The following is an 18,619-nucleotide window of genomic DNA, read 5'->3' on the forward strand; positions in this document are numbered from 1 at the left end:
GCATCCATGTAAACAGTTTACTGTGCAATGATGTAGAATATTGTTCTTTCTATAAATATGGGAAAAATTAGAGTAGCTTTAAAATATTTTAAGAAAGATATGTACCTAAAATGTTACATACACAGAGCATTTAACCTGTACTTGAGCTGTTGTACTCAAGTTTGCAGTTGAAGTGTGTCTGGTCTTGGCACCTAACACAATGTTTTCTGAAAGGGATTTCAACTATTCGGCCAAGGCTCTCCTGTAGCATTTAACCATTTAAACTTCAAGAAATCCCTGAGTGAAAAAGGTATTAGGATTCTCTGCTGGATATCTGACTTCCCTAAACTAAGTCAATGTGTAGAAATCAGACAGCTGACCCAAGGACACTGTAACATACGAGTGCACCCCCTTAATTCCACCTCCACCTTTAAGACTCTTAGGACAAGAGAAAATACCCACCTGAATACAACCTTTACAGCTGAAAACACCACTGAGAATAGTTCAGAAAATGACTCCATTGTGTGCCATAGAGAACTACTTCCACATTTTTCCTTCCCCCAACACAGTAACTGATGCTTTGTGATAGTCCAGCTCAGCAGACATTTAGCTAGAAATACTACAACTTCATGCTCTCAAACCTGAGAAAGGAAGGTGGTGTTTCAGGAGCAGCACAAGACACACAGCATTTGACCACAGCAAATGAGGTAGGGGACAGATGAAAACTGACATCCTGTTAAAATGTGCACACACACATATGGACCATGCAAAGTTAATTCTTTTGAAATACACCCCAGCAATTGAGATCAGCAAATTAACTTCACCACAGCTTCTTAAATGTGTACTTCTAGGGCTATAGTTAATCCACATGCAACTGCTGACACTTACTAATTGCTTTTCATGAGACAAACTTTCAAAATCCTTTAATAAATAAAGATGGATTCAGTCTTTCTTTATTCTTAGATGTGGTCTTAATGCTGACTTTACAAATGTGAATTTCTAAACTAAAAAATAATTTTAGAGAATCCCCACAGTACATCAATAGCAAAGACAAGGACAATACTCTTGCACTTCTGTCAGTGAGCTAAGACTCTCAAGGCTGGAGATGAGGACTTTCCATGACAATCCTGTCCTAATAACTAAAATACTAATACATTAGCTAATTGATGAGATAACAGAGGATAAGAAATTGACCTTTCTTAAATCCTTGTAAGAGCAACTCTGTAGCTGCTTGTGTCAGGCATTGTGAGTATGTGTGTGATACACACAAATTGTGATCAGAAATGAAGAGTGGAAGATAAAGCACCTAAAAAAATACTGATATTAACATTGGAAGACAGGACTTCTCAGCTATTAACCTCAGCCACTTTCACCTACTTTTAAAGGTTAAGAAGTATCTCAAAAATAGTTTAAGGCTTTTAATATTGGTAAGTGCTGCCTAGAAACAATAATCTCAGCTCCATGGGGGAGACTTTAGGAACTAATGATGTATGATTTCTAAAAAACCACAACAAACCAACCAAACCAAACTACCAAAACCCCTCCAATACTACTAACACAGCGCCTGCAGTATTTCAGTTACCATTCTCAAAGAAAAAGGAATGGCAGATTCCAAAAGAAGACACAAAAACAGCGTGCAGGAATAAAAGCAAGTAAGTGATTTAATCAGCCCCCTTGACTCTCAACAGATATTTGGTTTTAAAAATCCCTTTGATACAATCAGAAGAAAATAATCAAATGTAGTGTGCAACCACAGAGGTATTTAGAGATGCATTCATCTCTGCTGGAGAGCATGTGAATATAAAACATACATTTCATATTTTTGCCCACATAGCTCATAAAGGAGAAAATATCAAGATTTACAAATCATACTAGATGAAAAGTTAGTAACAAATAAAGAAATAATTCAGAAATCCCATAATTGTTTTAGCTTTAAAGTATAAATTTTTCTTCTTGAACTTATATGAATTTGGCTTTCTTTGTTCATAGAGGGATGACAAATTGATTATTCATAGTTTTCCATGTCAAGCCTGTAATTCCAGCTAGTCTTTTTAAAATACCGTGTTTGAAAAACACCCCAGATCACAAATAAAGTATATCTATAAAAAGCTAAAGGGTTGGAATGGACCTTAAAGATCCTCTAGCCCCAACCCCCTCTGCCATGGGCAGGGACACCTTCCAGGCAACCAGGTTGTTCAAGGTGTTATCCAACCTGGCTTTAAACACAGCCTGGACTGGGGCATCCACAGCCTCCCTGGGCAACCTGTTCTAGTGCCTCACCACCCTCACAGTAAAAAAATTCTTCCTAATATCTAACCTAAATTTTCCCTGTTTGAATCTGTACCTATTACTTCTTTCCTGTCACCACAGTTCTGACAGAATCTCTCTGGCTTCTCTGTGGGGCCCCTGCAGAGCCTGCAAGGTGCTGTGAGGTCTCCACACAACCACGTTCACATTTGGGAACATGTCCTCTCCTTGTTCCAATCTAAAATGACCATGCTTTCAACTTGAAAGTGATAATAAAAAACACCTAAACTTGTTTGAGAGCCAACACTCAAAAGCAATTATTTGTGAGGAGCCAACCTTCAGGAGGGCCTACTTCATCTTATTTCAAAATTATTTTTGATGTCCGTAAGAAAGAATTGTATGCAGCCCCTGTGCCACTTCTGTATTCAAATTAATCATCCATTTCACAGCTGGACATGTCCTGAAAACTTCTAATGTGGCCTCTAAAGTGCTGTCTTCTTCCTTTTATCAGCACAGCACCCAATACCTTAAGCCAGAGAAAACAGCCCCTTCGTTTTCAGAACAGAGATGTAACAAAGCTGTACCCTTTGATTATTCTTCAGTGCAATTCCTTTAGTTTCCCAAGCTTTAACTATAATGCAGATAGTCCTGAGATTAAATGTGTGCACTTGCACAATCTTTACTGGTTCATTTAAGTCTTCCTTCAAAGCATTTTGCATCTTTCAAAGGCCAACACCAATCCAATTGAATGCTTAAAATGCAGCCTATTACAAAAGCAAAGCTATAAGCTCCTGACAAAAACATTCAGCCTTTCATACTAATCACATATAAAGTGGATTTGGCAATAGATAATTAGAGACATCTAAAAGACTTCTGTATTCTGATGAAATTTGAATGCTTTCTCCAACACAACGTAAATATTTAATATTAAATAAACCCAGAATAAAGAAGTGAGCCATGTATGCTTAAGAAAATAAACGTTACTTTGGAAAAAATCAAAAGGAAGATCGATTTCAGTAAACTGAACTGCAGCAGGAAGTTGTTCATGACACCATAAAGCAGGAAACATATATTTGGTTAATCATCAGGCCAGCGTAAAAATGGACTAAGAAGTGGTAACAAACCCATATACACCCACTTTCAAAACACAGTTTGTACCTACTTGTAAAGTAGCAATTTGTATTGCCAACCAGAGAATATCATCAGGACAACTTCTTTGGAATAAACAATTCTCTCTGCAACTTATTTTCATACAACAAAGAAAAATTAGAAAGAAAATTCAACTGCAAAGTAAATGAGACATCAAAGCACGCTGCTCTCAATAACATTCCTTAAGTGTCATATCTTGGCCAGTATCCCAGGATACCCTTAGAAATGACACATTGCATCTCAATGGGATTCTTTCAACAAAATATTTTAATAAATAAATTCAGGTTTTATGCTAACTTATTTGATTAAATACAGCTTTATGGGAATTATGTGCAACAGATGTCAGAGCCTGATGGGCTTTTGTTCCAATTCCTAATTATTTGTGAAACTGCCATTTATAAATGCTATCACATAATAAGACCAATAAATAATCCCCCTAAAAAGCCGAAGTATGCCTCTATTCCCTTCAGAAATGGCAAAAGTCAAATATTTAAAACACCATCAGGTTTCAAGGACAGTTCACAAAACAAAAAAGATCAAGTTTTCTGCACTAAGGTAAGGGAAATCAGCAACTTTGTTTATTACCTACCAAAATCCAAGTATGATGTGCGTAACACAACCTTTTGCCACATATAACTGCACAGTCTCAGTACCATCAGTGAGAAACTGGTAGTTGTTCACATTTTCCTCAATTTTCTAGAATAAGGTTTAAATATTTCCCTCTTTTCCAAGAGATATTTTCAGCTAAAATTCTAAAATACAGGCACTCCTACTACAGAACATTTCCTAGCTTTCCCAAGATTGCTTTTACCCATCCCAAATGCAGGCCATGATCATGCTACTGCTCTAGGCCATGTACAAACTCTTGGCATCCTTCACACAGAACACGTTTATTTCAAAATTACCTGAAAGCAGAAATTACCTTCCTAATTTCACCTGAAATCACGTTTCTAATTTCAGTGATTGTAAGAAAATGAACACATTGATTTATTTTGCATATTATTGGAAACACTAGATTATTAAATCCCTAAACTCGTGAAGAGCCCAAGATGCTTCTAATCAGGAAACCAGAAACCTGTATTCAGAAATAACCAGCCAAAATTCTTGTGTACCTGCTTAGTTATAAGAATTTTCATGGATTCTGTTCTTAAAATTAGCCAAATATTTAACTTCCCAATGAAGCATTGCCCTCTATAAAGATTTTATTGCCATTTTATACTGTTTCTGTGATAGAGCAGAGAAGAGATTATATGCTACAGGGTGCATTCAGATCACATGCTTAAGAAGATGAAATGAGAATTTGAAAATTTATTACTTCATTTTTCTCTCTGATAACTTTACAGCATCTCATGTTTCTCTCATTCCTATGCATTTATTTAAATTGGATCCTAAGGTAACAGCATAGTAACTCATTTTAAAAGACAGTAAATATGCCTGCAGAATTCCTGGCACAAAAGCAGAGGATCTGTCAAGTCTTCACTGTAGAAAACCCCAAAAATGAACAACAAAAAACACAGCATTAAATGCATTTTATTTGCAAATACTGTATGCAAACAAATTGTGTAATTACTTGGGTTGAAGGAAACTAATAGGCTACTACATTTTTTCCTTCTAATACCAGGAAAATTATCATTATTCTGATAACATCCTTGCTAGATATCAAGCCTAGACCTGAGCATTTTCAATGATAGTGATAACAAAACGCCTTCCCGGATTGCTTTTTGGTAAAAACAGTTTCTTAGTGTTTAATTTTAAAAATACTTTTCCCACCATACATCATTTCTCATTCTGTCATTGATTACTGATGAAATTAAATTATTCTGGCCTGTTCCTTTACATTTTATGGTAAGTGGTAATTTCTCTCCTCCATTGTGATATCCTTTGCATGAACATGCCCAGCTCTCATTCCTTTCTCTCAGCCATTATTTCCCTAAACTTTTCATTATTTTTGTTTGTTGAACTACCTCCAGTTGATTTTAAACACTGCTTTATCTTCCACACTATCTTTGAAGATAATCAAGAAAATTCCACATCACTGACACCCCGGAGGAGACATTACAAAGACAGACAAGGTTTACAGAACAACAGCACATCATTGAAAGTAAAAGGCCTATGCCACCCAAGAAAAACTATTTTAGTTTTTTTTTTTTTTTACCTGTAATGATGTTGAAAAAGCTATATTTTAAAGCTACTGTGACAATTCTTGCACAAAGGAAGCATCTGAGTTAAATTTCATGGTGTCTTATAATACACCAGGACATAAACCAGAAAAATACATAGAGGATTAAGTTTCCATAAAGCCCAAATGATCTGGCATATGAAACAGGAGAAGGAATTTAATCCACTCCTATAATGTGGTCAGGGCACATGACTTCCACCGTGTCTCCATAGCTGCCTGTGCAGCCACTGAGCCAGAATAGCACCCGTGGCTCCCGTGGGCCATGGCTCTGTGACCCATCCCTGGATCCCGTGGCCAGGGCCGGGATGCAGCCGCAGCTGCTGCGCTGCATTCCTCAGGCAGGACCTCCTGAGCTCTGCCCTCGGCCAGGTAACTGCACAGCACGCAGCCTCCACACTGCATCTCCTCCTTCTCAGCAATGCTCATTGCTCACCTGCCTCCAGAACCTCCTCCTGCTGCCTGCACGACTGGTACCCACAGGAGGGAGCGAGCTGAGGTGGAGGTTGCTTTGGTTTCCTTCATCCTGTAAACTCACTCCTGATGGAAAACTACACTTTTCAGTTGTCTTTGTAATAGATAAAGTGTAAAATTGTTTCTTCTGAGGAAGCAAATTAGATTAGGAATTAATTTGTTTGAAATGTGAAACAAATTAATATCTTTACTTGAAAAAAAATATCGCAACTCTTATAAGCAGGAATATAAACTTCCAGCTTTTTTCATTATGAATTTTTCAAGTCAGGAACTATTGCTGAGTCACTGAGACGTTTTTGAAGGTAAAAATGCAGCACGAATGGGGTACAATGCACGTGTAGAACTGCAAGTTTTCTAGTCCACATGCTTTTTATTCATCACATGGTATTTTCAGAGTTGAGAGGAACTCACATAACTATCTTGAACACAATTCAGTCTCTTCAAATTTGTTCTCTTTTAAATGCAGCAAACCTTACAGTGAATTTTTCACACTTTCAAATAGAGAGGTAGACATAATTTTGTTTTGTCAACTAGGAAAAGGTACAGTGGTGTCCCTGTTCTCAAGCGTTATTACTCAAAGCACAGAAGGAGCACATGACTGTACACTGACCTTCATCTGTTCCCAAATTATGCCTTTTAAAAGCCTTGAATCTGTTTAAGGGGAGCTGCTGAAACCTGAAACGAACATGGTCTATTGCTTTATAAAGTAGATGAATGTAGAACTTAAGTATTACATTTCAGGCTCTTACTGTACTATATATAGCAAAATTAGGATGAGGGAGAATATAACTGTAACCTGAGTCTGGTTTTAGAGAATATTTTTTTTGTTACAGGTATCAATGGTTACTCTGTAAAATTCAGTATGTTTATATTTCTAACAGAAAATCACCACAAATTTGCAGAAGGAAAATGTTCTCCTGATAAAGACTTTTATTTTCAAAAGCCAAGCCCTTAAAAAAATTAACAGCTCTTCAGCCTGCAAATCACACCCCCACAAATTGCTAACCAGTTCTGACAGACCCAAGTCTAAAATGAATCTTGAAATACACCTTGTATCTAAATTTTCATTGCTTGCACTCTGCCTGATTTTCATCAGGATATGTTTAATAATGACCAAACACATCATCTTGAGTATTAAAGGGAAAATTACACTTAATTAGAAAAGTAAGCAGTGCCTAACTCCAGAAAGCATCTTTTCTGTGTGCCTGACACAACAGGCCAAAATTATGTAACAGGAGCAACAGCGCAATAAACTTGTTCAATAATTAAAGTGTAGAAGAGGTAATCAAGGATTTTTACTTCATTCATTTTCAGTAAACTTCATTGTTGTTTCTAATGACATAGTAAAACCTTCCAATGAGCTCTGATAATGTTTATCTGCATGTTTCAAAGAAAGATTAACTTAAATCTAACTCCACAGAACAAGAACAATAGTAACCTCATCATTTTCCAATATAAAAATGGCTTAGAAATTGACAGATTCCTTGACAAGTTTGCAAATTTTTGACAGTTTTCAGATGGGAACTGTAACACTCATGAAGCATTTAATATGCTTGTAAAATCATAGAAACCTTCAGGATGCAAGTGACTTTTGGAAATCATCTGATCCAAGCTCCTGCTAAAAATCACTATAACTTCTAAGTTAAGCCTGATTTCTCAGAGCCTTGTCCAGTCAAGGTTTGGATTTCTCTAAGGATGGAGATTCCTTAGTCTCTCTGGGCAAAGCATTCCAGGACCAAACTGTTGTCCATAGGTGTGTCCTTGTGTTGTGGATCTTCCTTCTGTTAGAATGTAAACCTAAATATGGTAAGAAATGCTGCTGCTTTTGTGTATGCTGACACACAGTTGACTTTTGAAGGTACAGGTTCTGAAGGTTTGCCTTAACACAGTTTATTGTGCGACCAGGAATAAGTTGCACATAACTATTTTTGTGTTCAAGTGGCAGGGAGGGAGGGATTGGGAATAAGCAATTACTTGCTCAACATGAATTACAGCAGTGCCTTCAGGATTGATGTCTAGTTCTGAATTATCTTGATCTTAAGAAAGCTCATGAACCACATACTGTAGGCTCATGCCCAGATGTGCCATAACTAAAGGAAAGACAAGAAATAAAAGGAAAAAACAGAAAAGTAGTACCAATTCTGCTATTTTACCTTGTGCTAGAGTTACACCACCAGACTACACATAGTTAAATGATCTTGCCCCACTGCAACATATATTGAGATTTTAAGAGATGACTCACATCTAAGGCAAATGAAGTGACTACTGCAGTCCTTGTGCTTTTGTCTTTGTATAATTTAATCAGCTGTTCATCTGAACAGTTGGAAAGGATACATTTATACAACAATAACTTCATCTCTCTTGGTAAATATTTTTCTGTATCTTTTGATACAAATCTATTAAATATTGGCTTATATTAACCTAATTTGAAATGAGACAGAACACTGGGCTCCCAAAGGAACCCAGCACAGAAGCTCTCAGTTCACTACCATGAAGCAAGGAAGTCAATCTTAAGCATGTTTACTTGTGCTGCTGAAAGAGGATGACAAATAAAGACATGGGTTAGGCACAATGTCTGGTTTGATATCATTACACTGTTGTTTTTTTAATTAATCATCACTAAATTCATAATACATATCAATTCTATGTAAATATGTAATATATACATGTCTTCTTTACAGATCTTTACAGAACATGCTCAGTTCAGGTAAACAGCTGCATTACAGACACTTGGAGTACTTAACAGGCTTACAGCACTTCCATAAGTACTAAGCCATGAATACTCATGAAAAAGTATTATGGAAAAGGGATCTTAATTCTGGAAAACATCTACAATCTTCTTCAAGCAGACATACACCCCAGGAAATCCTGACCAACAGAACTGTGTCCCAGAAACCTCTCCTCTTCTTCAGTATTTGTCTTTCATTAGCAGTAATGAACCTGTAAGAGCTCTCTCAGCATGAAGTTCTTTATAATCTTCAGGAACTAGTTAACATGACTTTTCCACATAATAAGCATCACAGCTATTAAAATACATCAAAATGTAGGGCTTCAAAGTATTATAAGGGATTTTGACTCTGACTAATATATTGGGTAATAATTGTCTTCTTATTCTCAAAAAAATTACGTAAACCCATGGATTTCCTATGCAGGAAGTTCACATTACTAACTTTGGTGTCAGAAGCTGCAATGAATTTCCTTGTAAAAGAGTGCTAGACATTCTGCAGTTCCACAGTAGTCACTAATAAGTTGGGGTGGCAGCTGTTGTGCATCTGAAGCTAACAAATGTTATGTGACCAGAGATGACTGGCGTGACATGTGGCTGTAGCCTTTTCATAAAGTTATGTTCTCAACTATTTTAAAAATGTCCACAAAAGTCCTTCAGAAATACTGTTCCCAAGAAGTTCATGGAAAACTGATCCTTTAATACTTACCCCACTCAGTTAGTTGCATATATTCACACATTATCACACAGTGATAAACTAAAGTTTAAACAAAAATAGTCATACAAATTCATCTGGAAGTCATGTTCTCAGCACTGTGACTTGAGGCTGGATTCACTTGCTTGAATGGGAATATATTAAATTTCCAGCAATCAATTATCATTTCAGCCTTTGTATCTGCCATCATAAATTTAGGCACATGCCCATATGGACAGACAAAGTGCAAAGACAGAACTGTCTTCCAGGCAAATTCCAAAAGCAAGTGTGAAGTTCAGTATTGAAATATCACTCCCTTTTCTGTCCTCATTCTCAAGCAGTACAGGCATTTTTAATCCAGCTAATGCTTTCCCAGTCCTCCTGAAAATTTTACCTTCAGAATCTTTATATATATAAAAAATGTTAATAGAATTTTATATCCCTCCCAGGCACTCCACATGCATGTGAAGACTCATGTCACAAAAAGACTCATGAAAGGACTTAGAGGGTTCCAACAGAGAAGAATTTCCCAAAATGCAACTGATTTTAGTTATTTAATGCATACAAAAAAATCATCTCTTGATGTGGTTCTGGTTATGTCACAATTTATTTTAGTGTTTTGCTGCATTTTTTTACAGTTAATAGATTTAGAAAATCTTTTTCTTGGAAAAAAGTTATTACCCTTCTTTTTATTTTTATCTTCTAGTGCCTGAATTTTCAGCAAACAGATTAAATATTATTACTTTTGGAAAGGCATATAAATATTTTAGTTTTTAATAACACTGAGACTTGGTCTGTTTTATATACACCTTATTTGTTATAATCTCGTATGAACTGATCTTTGAAGTCAGGAGTTAATTGCTTTTCTTCCCTGATCAGAGAAATACATTTGGAAAGACAGAAGAAACTCCTTCCTTCAGGTAATAAATTCCCACTCAAGTAAGAGAATTTCAAACAATCCAAATGTTCAGTTCCATCTTCTATGTAATTAAAATGTAAAATAATGTGTTAATAATGTAATGTGTAAATAATGTATACAATAATGTGTTAATGTACAATTATGTGTTAAAAGTCTAATATTGGAATAGTCAAGTACTGACAAAACTCACTGAAAACATAATAAACGACAAAGACATTTTTAAATTTCTGCTAATTCTATCTTAAACACTAGAGAACCACCTGCAGGTATTACATAAGAAGTGAGACTGGAAGAGGAAATTGGAGGAAAGAAAACATCAACAACACTTGACCAATGAAAGAGAACAGAGTATGAAATACAACATGAAGACAGTGGGAAATAATGTCATGCCATCATTACCTGTCATGTGTCCTCATAAAATCCCAGAACTTCTTTGTGCCATTCTAGGGGGAAAAAAATAAAAAAAATCAATCAAATTAACTCCAACTGAAAAATTACTATAATGAAATTAAAAAAAACTTGAGAGGCATTTCTTTGAAAACTTAGTATAGTTAAGTTTATTTATGAGGCCAGTATTCTGTATTTTGACAGTTAGTATTACAGACACTGAGAACTAACTTAGGAGAGTTCAGAATCTTAGATCCACAATAATACGATGACAGCTAGCAGACATTTATTGCAGCATTCAGGCCCAGTTTTGGCCACAGCATCAACTTCAGCTGCCCAGTCTAACCATTCACGGTGCCAGGAAGCCATAAACAGCTCTGTTTTAACCAGTAAAATAACCCACAGGTATGTCTTTCCATGTCCAAAAATGCTCTCACCTTGAGACCAGCTCAGCACTTACCTCCTAACTAAACCCATGTGGGATCCAGGAACAAGACACCTATCCTCTAACCCCCTACAAGGACCAAAATAGGAATTTTATCCACACCTAACGTGAAGGGGTCACACTCCATTCTCCACAGCAGCTGTTCCTCTGCACTGCTGCTGGTGCCGAGGGCACTGCCTCACAGCAGGCTTGAAATCACAGCACTCACTCAAGAACTGGGAGACATAAAATGGCTGATTTTCTCAAGATGGGCCAATTCCTGTCCTCTGCCAACTCAAAAAGAACAATATCCACTACAGCACAGCTGACAGCGATCTCTGAAAACAAGTGTTCTTTTATAATTATAATGAACACATATACCCTGCTTACATTTATATTATACCTATATTACCTATAGCAATTCATACACATCAGTTAATGGACATGCCTATAATTCTTTACTCCGTTTACTGCAAGTGTGATGGTGTCTTTCAGCTCAAATACAACTCAAGAGATTTCAGTCCCATGTTGGTTTTAAGTCTGTGTTAGGAATCCGTATGAAACCAGAGGAAATTCTTGTGGTTTATACCTTTTTCTTATAAGCAACACAAAAACGAGACCTGCTGAAGACCTACATACCTAAAATATGCTTAATGTGAAAAGCAGACTTGACTTCTGTTATAAAGTATGGTTAAATGGATGATCAAACCCTGAGCAACTGGTTAATGATTTAAAGCAGGTAAATGTGAGCAATGAGAGAAGAATCAAGTTCAGTTGGTGGGTAAAGGTGCCAACCAATATAGACAGGCCCTTCAGCTCTATTACAGATGTCATGGCTACCAAGTACACAACAGCTGGTGGGGATTAGATAACAAGCACTCTGGTTCAGAGATTAAGCCCCTGAGCTTTATGAGTTTACCAAGCTTTTTGGAAGAGGGACTGTTTGCTTGCTAGCTGGGTTTTTCTTCATTCCCACAACTCTAATTATAAACAGTTGTTCACCTCAAGAGAAACTCTAATCCGTGCTTCCATTGGTGTGTGCACATACCTTCTGTTAGCACTGACAGGAATCCAATGTGTGCATTACAGGAGAAGCCCTGTCATTGTTTAAATGAGATATAATGTTGAAATGGAAATAAAGACAGCAAATTCTTACTGTGAACTGAAATATTAAAGCCATTGCATCAGAACCTGAATGTATATCCAATTCATTTCACCTGCTGAGAGACACAGGAACAACTTTGATAGGACTATGATACAATACACAGTTGCAACATGGGATGTGTTGTATGGTAAAATAATTTAACCTATTAAATGTTCAAGGTCAGCTCAATCTTTCTGTAGGTTTATTTCTACCTGTAAGCAAGGTATTTGTGGGATTTGTTAGCAGATTGCTGAGCAATTTTCCATTTAACACAAAAGAATTGGAAAATTTTGTACCAAGGGTAATTTCTCCTGCATGTAACTTCATATTGTTTCTCTAGCCTCAACCTTCCCCTGCCCCAAATCATAAGTTGGTGCTACCATCATCCATTCTCCCTTTGTAGTATCCACTTTGGCGAAGTGTCAGTGTCCAGCTGCTGGAGATGCAAAAAAAAAGAAACACCAAAAAAAACCACCAAAAAAAAAACAAAACAAAACAAAACAAAACAAAACAAAACAAAACCCCAAAAAACCCCCAAACCAAACCAAACCAAAAAAAAAGCCTGAATGCCTGAATCAAGTTGCTCCTTGTATTAATTTAGGCTATTAGTCCTGTGATACTGCATTCCAACAAACAGTCCCACCAACAATCTTCCTAGCTCTTTCCTTTTGCCATCATTTTGCAAATTATAGAACCTGATCACTTTGGAGCACTTATGAGAGGGTTTTAAATAGCTGAGGAAAATTACACCCTAGAGAATCATCCTCATACAGATGGGATCCATCAGACCTGAATGGCCTCTTCCCAAGGATGAGCTCTATTACCATTAACAGAGCCTACCTCACAGACGTACACATAATTTTTAGCAGAAAGTAAAAGAAGGAACTTAGTACCTAAAAAGAAATTAATCAGAAAATAAATCTCTATTTTCTATTTTCTAAGCCCAGGTAAAGCATTTTCTCTAGAACATTATTTGATTAGTCTAAGACCCAAATTCAAAACAGCCACAGGCTAAATTATTTTGAGTCAAGACATGGGTTAGTATCACATACTCTGACTGGACAACGCTTACTAAGATATTTTCTGCCTATATTTGAATTAAATTTTTTTTTCATATGATCAAGTTGCACCTGTCCAAATAAATAAATCAATAAACAAATGAAACATTCCAACATCTCTTTGTTTACAGTGGCAGAAACTCAAATGAGCCCCATTCATACCCTATTGTCGAAGTCAAATGTAATTTGAACCCAACCGAATGGAGTTGAGTTTCTATTGTACCCAATGCATGGTTCTTTCCTAACTGACTAGTAGGAAGGTTGCTAATTATTAATAGCATGTAAACAGTTACCAATGGTTCTTATGCTGTTTTACATACTTTACAGAACATTAATTCCAGCCAGCTTCTAACCAACTATATCAAGCTGCATGTAGTATCTTTATCTTATCTTTGAGACAAAAGTATTACTTGTTGAACTGATCAAGATTCATGCTTTTAAAAGCCAAGCGGTGATGATTACTTGTTAAACTGTTCCACTCTACATATCCTGGTCTTTGACAAAGATCTGCTATCAGCACAGTTACAGACAGCTGCAATATTAAAGGTATCAGTGGTCAACATCATTCCTGAAAAAGAGAAGTATCCTTGTGAAACACAAAGGCTCTCTCAAACCCTTAACATTTATAATTTTAATAAGCATATGTAATTGCATTATTACAAGTAGTCCATTCTCCAATGTCTAGGATAAGGAACAATCACAGTATCTCTCAATGCAGTGGGAACTGAGTATAACTGATTGCTGGGAGATCTAAACATTGATGACAGGAAGGAGAAAGAATTATTTTATGACATTTGAGAAAGATTTAAAAAATTATTCTTCAAACGGGAGATGTATCCTGTGATGTTTATAAATATGTCAGAAGTATTTTACACTAGTTTTTATCTGTTCAGAATAGCAGTTCAGATACTGCAACAACCTTGTGTAACACATAATCGATTTGGTAAATCTTTAATCACAAAGTAATCACACTCTAGTTCTGTGCTCAGTGATCAGGTTCTGTGATGTTGCAACACTCAACTAGTGCATATAGTATGTGTAAATTAATAAAGCTGTATTCCAGGAGAGGCAGCAAGTGAGACAACCTCGTTTCACATTACACAGAAGACGGATCACTTACATAAGTACTAATTGCATAAGAAAGCCATACCAGGTCAGACAAGATGTCCATCTTGCCTGGCAACCTGTCTCTAAAATTTAAGAGCAGAGAAAGCACACAGCAATGCTTCCCCAGAGCACTCTTCCAAATCTGGCAAAAGGCACCAAAAGGTGGCAAAAGACAGTGCCTCAAACAGGCACCCAAATGAAACACAGTCCTCCCTCAACTCTAAAAAGTAAGCACAAATAGCCATTTCAGTACTACCCGAAGTGCAAAGTGGCTCACAAGACCATACCGTCTGTAAGACTGACTTGGTAATGGCATTGATAACTTAATCAGAATTAGCAGCAGCTCGCTCCCAGCTTGACAGTCTGCACAAGCAGACTCAATGCCTTCTGGTACAAGTGATTCCAGGACAACCAGGCACTGCCAAATGCTCTCTGCTAGACAAGTGTTGACAGTGGCTGCAATATTAGCAGATGTGACTCCTACCTGTGCAGAGCTGTTTATATCACCCATACTTGATCTTCACATTCTCTGTCCTGCTACCATCCTTGAAACAATTTTCTTTAGACTCTTTCTGCACCAGCTCAGTGCCATAATTACAGGCAGGAGTCTCTTCACACTATCTGTAATGGATAAGTTGGACTTGTCTGCAGCCTATCAAAGTACCATTCTTTTTACCACATCCCCTTTAGCTAAAATGCCTCAAGAATCACTGTGCCAGGGATATTGCTGTCCTTTGCTTTTGTCCACCACCCGAGGCAATAAAATATCTGAACAGCAAGTTCAAGTCACTGCCAGAATGCCTAAAGGATAACTCTTGCTTGCTAGAGGAACTTGCCTAAGACTTAGCCCAGGAAGGCCAATAAAGAAGAGAAAAAGGACTTGCTGTGCTAATGATGTAGAAAGGAACATTCACTGGCACTGACTGTAGGGTGATACTGGGTATGCTTCACATGTGACAGACCCTCGACATGCTCTGACTCAAGTCACTGGAAGTTTCTACTCTTCACTAGAGGCAGCTTCAAAGCCTTCCTCCTTCTTACTGAGGGCAGTGCCCATGCACAGTCTGCCACCTGAGAAGAACCAGCTCGTGAACCAGCTCTTACATGAGGTAATGTGTCTGCACAGGTACCAATACTCATCACTGTTTGACTGATACCATCCTGGGCTTTCAAAATACTCCCAACCCAAACAAACCAATCCCCTCAGTCTTGCTGTGGTGTACTCAACAATTTCTCTGCAGATGCAGCTTTTTCAAATGGAAGGAGTAAGTACTTAAACACAATTTTAGAGAGAGAGGTGTAAACCCTTCCTCAAGGATCACTCCAATAATCTTCTCAAAAATGAGATCCTTTTCATAAGTAATTTAATTGAATCAGACCTGTGGTACTTCAGTTATAAGATGCTACTGAGTTTCAGGATGAGGAAGAGAAAGGACAGGGATGCTGCAGTTCATGGCACACAGCTTATGGTAACCTTGATACAGTGCCACACTAAAGGCTGACACAGCAGAAGTCTGTAAAACCATGAATCACACAGAGAGCGTGGGTGTGAAAAAATATTCTCTATTTCTCATAATATAGAAGCACTATGTCATAGCTGGCTAGCTGGGAAAAAGCCTGAGGTTTTTCTGGGCACTGATCTTCTCTGATCTGCCTCATCTCAATGAACCAGTGCCCAAGTCCTGCAGCTGCACAGAGAGGTTTGACTTGCTTATGTATAAAAGAATTAACTGACAGCTTCTGAAACAGCTACAGACAAACTGCATACATGTATGTTTTAAACATGTGCAATTAAAGGCTTATTCTTAGATTTTTTTAGAAGTTTTATTCTGAAGAGTAAGCCAAAAACACGTTGGTGTTACAAGTGAAAGAACACTCGCAAAACTGCTCTAATGCTTCCTTTAACTTTGTGTAATAATTTTTTCACAACATCACATAAGGCTGTATAAAATAAATCCTCCACACACAGGTTCACAGTAACAGATTTCCTGTAGTTACTCTGTTGGGAGTTTTATTCAACAAAACAAAATTTACATTGGATTGTCACTTATTTAATGACTCCTTGAAATGAGCTCTGGAAAGACAACACACAAGTGAAGGAGAAATGATCTTTACCCAAAACCTACTTAAAGCTTCTCCTATATTATTTACCTTATACAAATATCCAAAAATTTAAGAAGTGACCAAATTAAAGGCACTACCTTATGTCATCCCCCACATTTATCCACGGACTTCTGCTTGGGCAGAGAAAGTCTAAGTGGCCAAGAACTGTAAAGTTACACCAAAGCCACCTCAGTAAAAAGGTTTTGTACCTTGTAGTACATATTTTTGAAGAGAAAGGTAACAGGCCACGCAGGCTGATCACTTCAAATGCAGGAGACATGTGTCCAAAATATGTCCAAAATAAGCAAATTAACATCACATATACCACTGAAAGAGAAAGAAAAGCAATCTCTCCATGACAATGATTAACTTCTTTCTGTTTACATTACAGGAGAGACAACATGAGGTTTGGTGACCCATTGTGAAAGGCACTAAACACATATAGTGGGAACAGTTCCTGTTCAATGATCTTACAATTCAGTTAGAGCCCAGACAAAAGTTGATGTAAACAAACAGAGGCGGTTAAGAAAAATGACAAATACATTATGATTTAGATAAGCTATATGCACTAGTTATGAGGGTTAAAATGACAAATAACAGTCATGATTCCCCAGTCTCTACCATTTGGATTGGGTTTAAAGCAGTCACCCAAGAAATGTTCCATATCGGTGAAAAAAATATCCAACTGGAGAAGTTGAAGCAATTCTAACATAAAAATAATTCTGTTGTCATTACTCCATTTACTCTGTTTCCACACTCCTAAGACTCAAAAGCAGTTAATGTCCTTAATGCAAAGGAATAATAAGCATTCTTCATGTAATAAAAGAATTGTATTATAGGTGCAGAAAAACAGATAAGAGAATTAATTGGCAAATAACGCTCTTAAACCAGAGTCAGCAAATTCAAGCAAGAGTGAGGTCCCTGTTTAATGATTTACATGGACCAAAGCAGTAAAACTTCCTAGAGGCATAATCAATTTTTTGCCTTTTTTCTGCTCTCAATAACATTTTTTACAGGTTTGAGGGTTATGCTTTTCTTTCAAAAAGTATAAAACTTGTTTTTCTATTGCACTTATTTTCGCATTCAACCCATCTTCTACAAATATATTCACAAAGTTTAGTATCAATGTGCAAAGCAATGCCCCTAACTGGAAATTCACCATGCATTCTCCTGTGGAGGCGTCTACTTGTTGCCCAAACCTTCATAGCAAGAGAACACTGAACTTGCCATTTTATTAGATGGGTTTTTGTCAGGTTAATCCACATGAGCAGTCAATGAACTGACTCATGAAGGCAAAAATCTGCACCAACACAGCCAGCTCCTGCTACCTCCTGTCACTTTTATTTCCTTACGTGGTCTCAGCTTAATGCTTTTCAGCCATGTTCACCTTTTTATGACCAGTAAAAACTGCCAAGAGATAAATTTGCAATAAAAGCAACTCAGTAATTCAGAACTTTTTGGTTTATAAAATATACGGTTCTACAACAGGAAAGATGTGTGTGAGCTGCTGCTTCTCAAGTTCCAGATCCTGGGTTAAACAGAGTGGACTTCCCCTATGCTAAAGCCATAAAAATTATGTCCTCATCCCTCTGCAAACAAACCTTTCCCCTCCTTTCTCCACTCTCCACTGAAGAAGTGCTGCTATTAGTTGAGGCTTCCTTGTTACATTTCTTTTTCCAGCCTAATGGAACCTGATGTCACATCTGTAGTGGTTTTCAGTAGCAATGTATGAGCATTGATAACCTAATGTAAACAATTTCTTGTCAGCTAAATTATTAATGCTGGAAGTCTCTGTTCTATAGAATCAATACAAAATGTTTTCAATGCCCACAATGATGTTCCTGCAGAAACTGCACTTCCAGGTCAATCTCAGGACTTTTATTCTTTTCACTTCACCAAATTACCTTGCATTGTCTGAAGATCTTTCATAGTATTTTCAGAATGTACAAAAATTATGTGAATTTTAAAAAAAATCACCCTCAAAATACAAAGTTTGTAATTTTTTTTGAGAAATAAAGCATTGATAGTCATCA

General features: G+C 37.0%; 1 protein-coding gene across 3 annotated transcripts in view; it reads right to left on the reverse strand.

Moving 5' to 3' along the window:
- NUDT14 (nudix hydrolase 14) overlaps window positions 1-18,619 on the reverse strand; it is a 59,144-nt gene that overhangs the window by 20,612 nt on the left and 19,913 nt on the right. Inside the window, exons 1-2 of one of the 3 annotated variants that reach the window (XM_030275128.4) lie at window positions 16,796-16,905; window positions 10,763-10,806 (exon numbers count right to left, since the gene is read on the reverse strand). In XM_030275128.4, the coding sequence (XP_030130988.4) occupies window positions 10,763-10,806; window positions 16,796-16,807 (56 nt within the window). In that variant the 5' untranslated portion in view covers window positions 16,808-16,905. Of the gene's footprint in view, window positions 1-5,987; window positions 6,092-10,762; window positions 10,807-16,795; window positions 16,906-18,619 lie in introns of those variants that run through there. The other 2 variants (XM_002200590.7, XM_072930493.1) reach the window with 2 other exon arrangements.

This window comes from Taeniopygia guttata, chromosome 5 (genome assembly GCF_048771995.1).
Source record: "Taeniopygia guttata chromosome 5, bTaeGut7.mat, whole genome shotgun sequence".
In the NCBI taxonomy this organism is placed as follows: Eukaryota; Metazoa; Chordata; class Aves; order Passeriformes; family Estrildidae; genus Taeniopygia; species Taeniopygia guttata.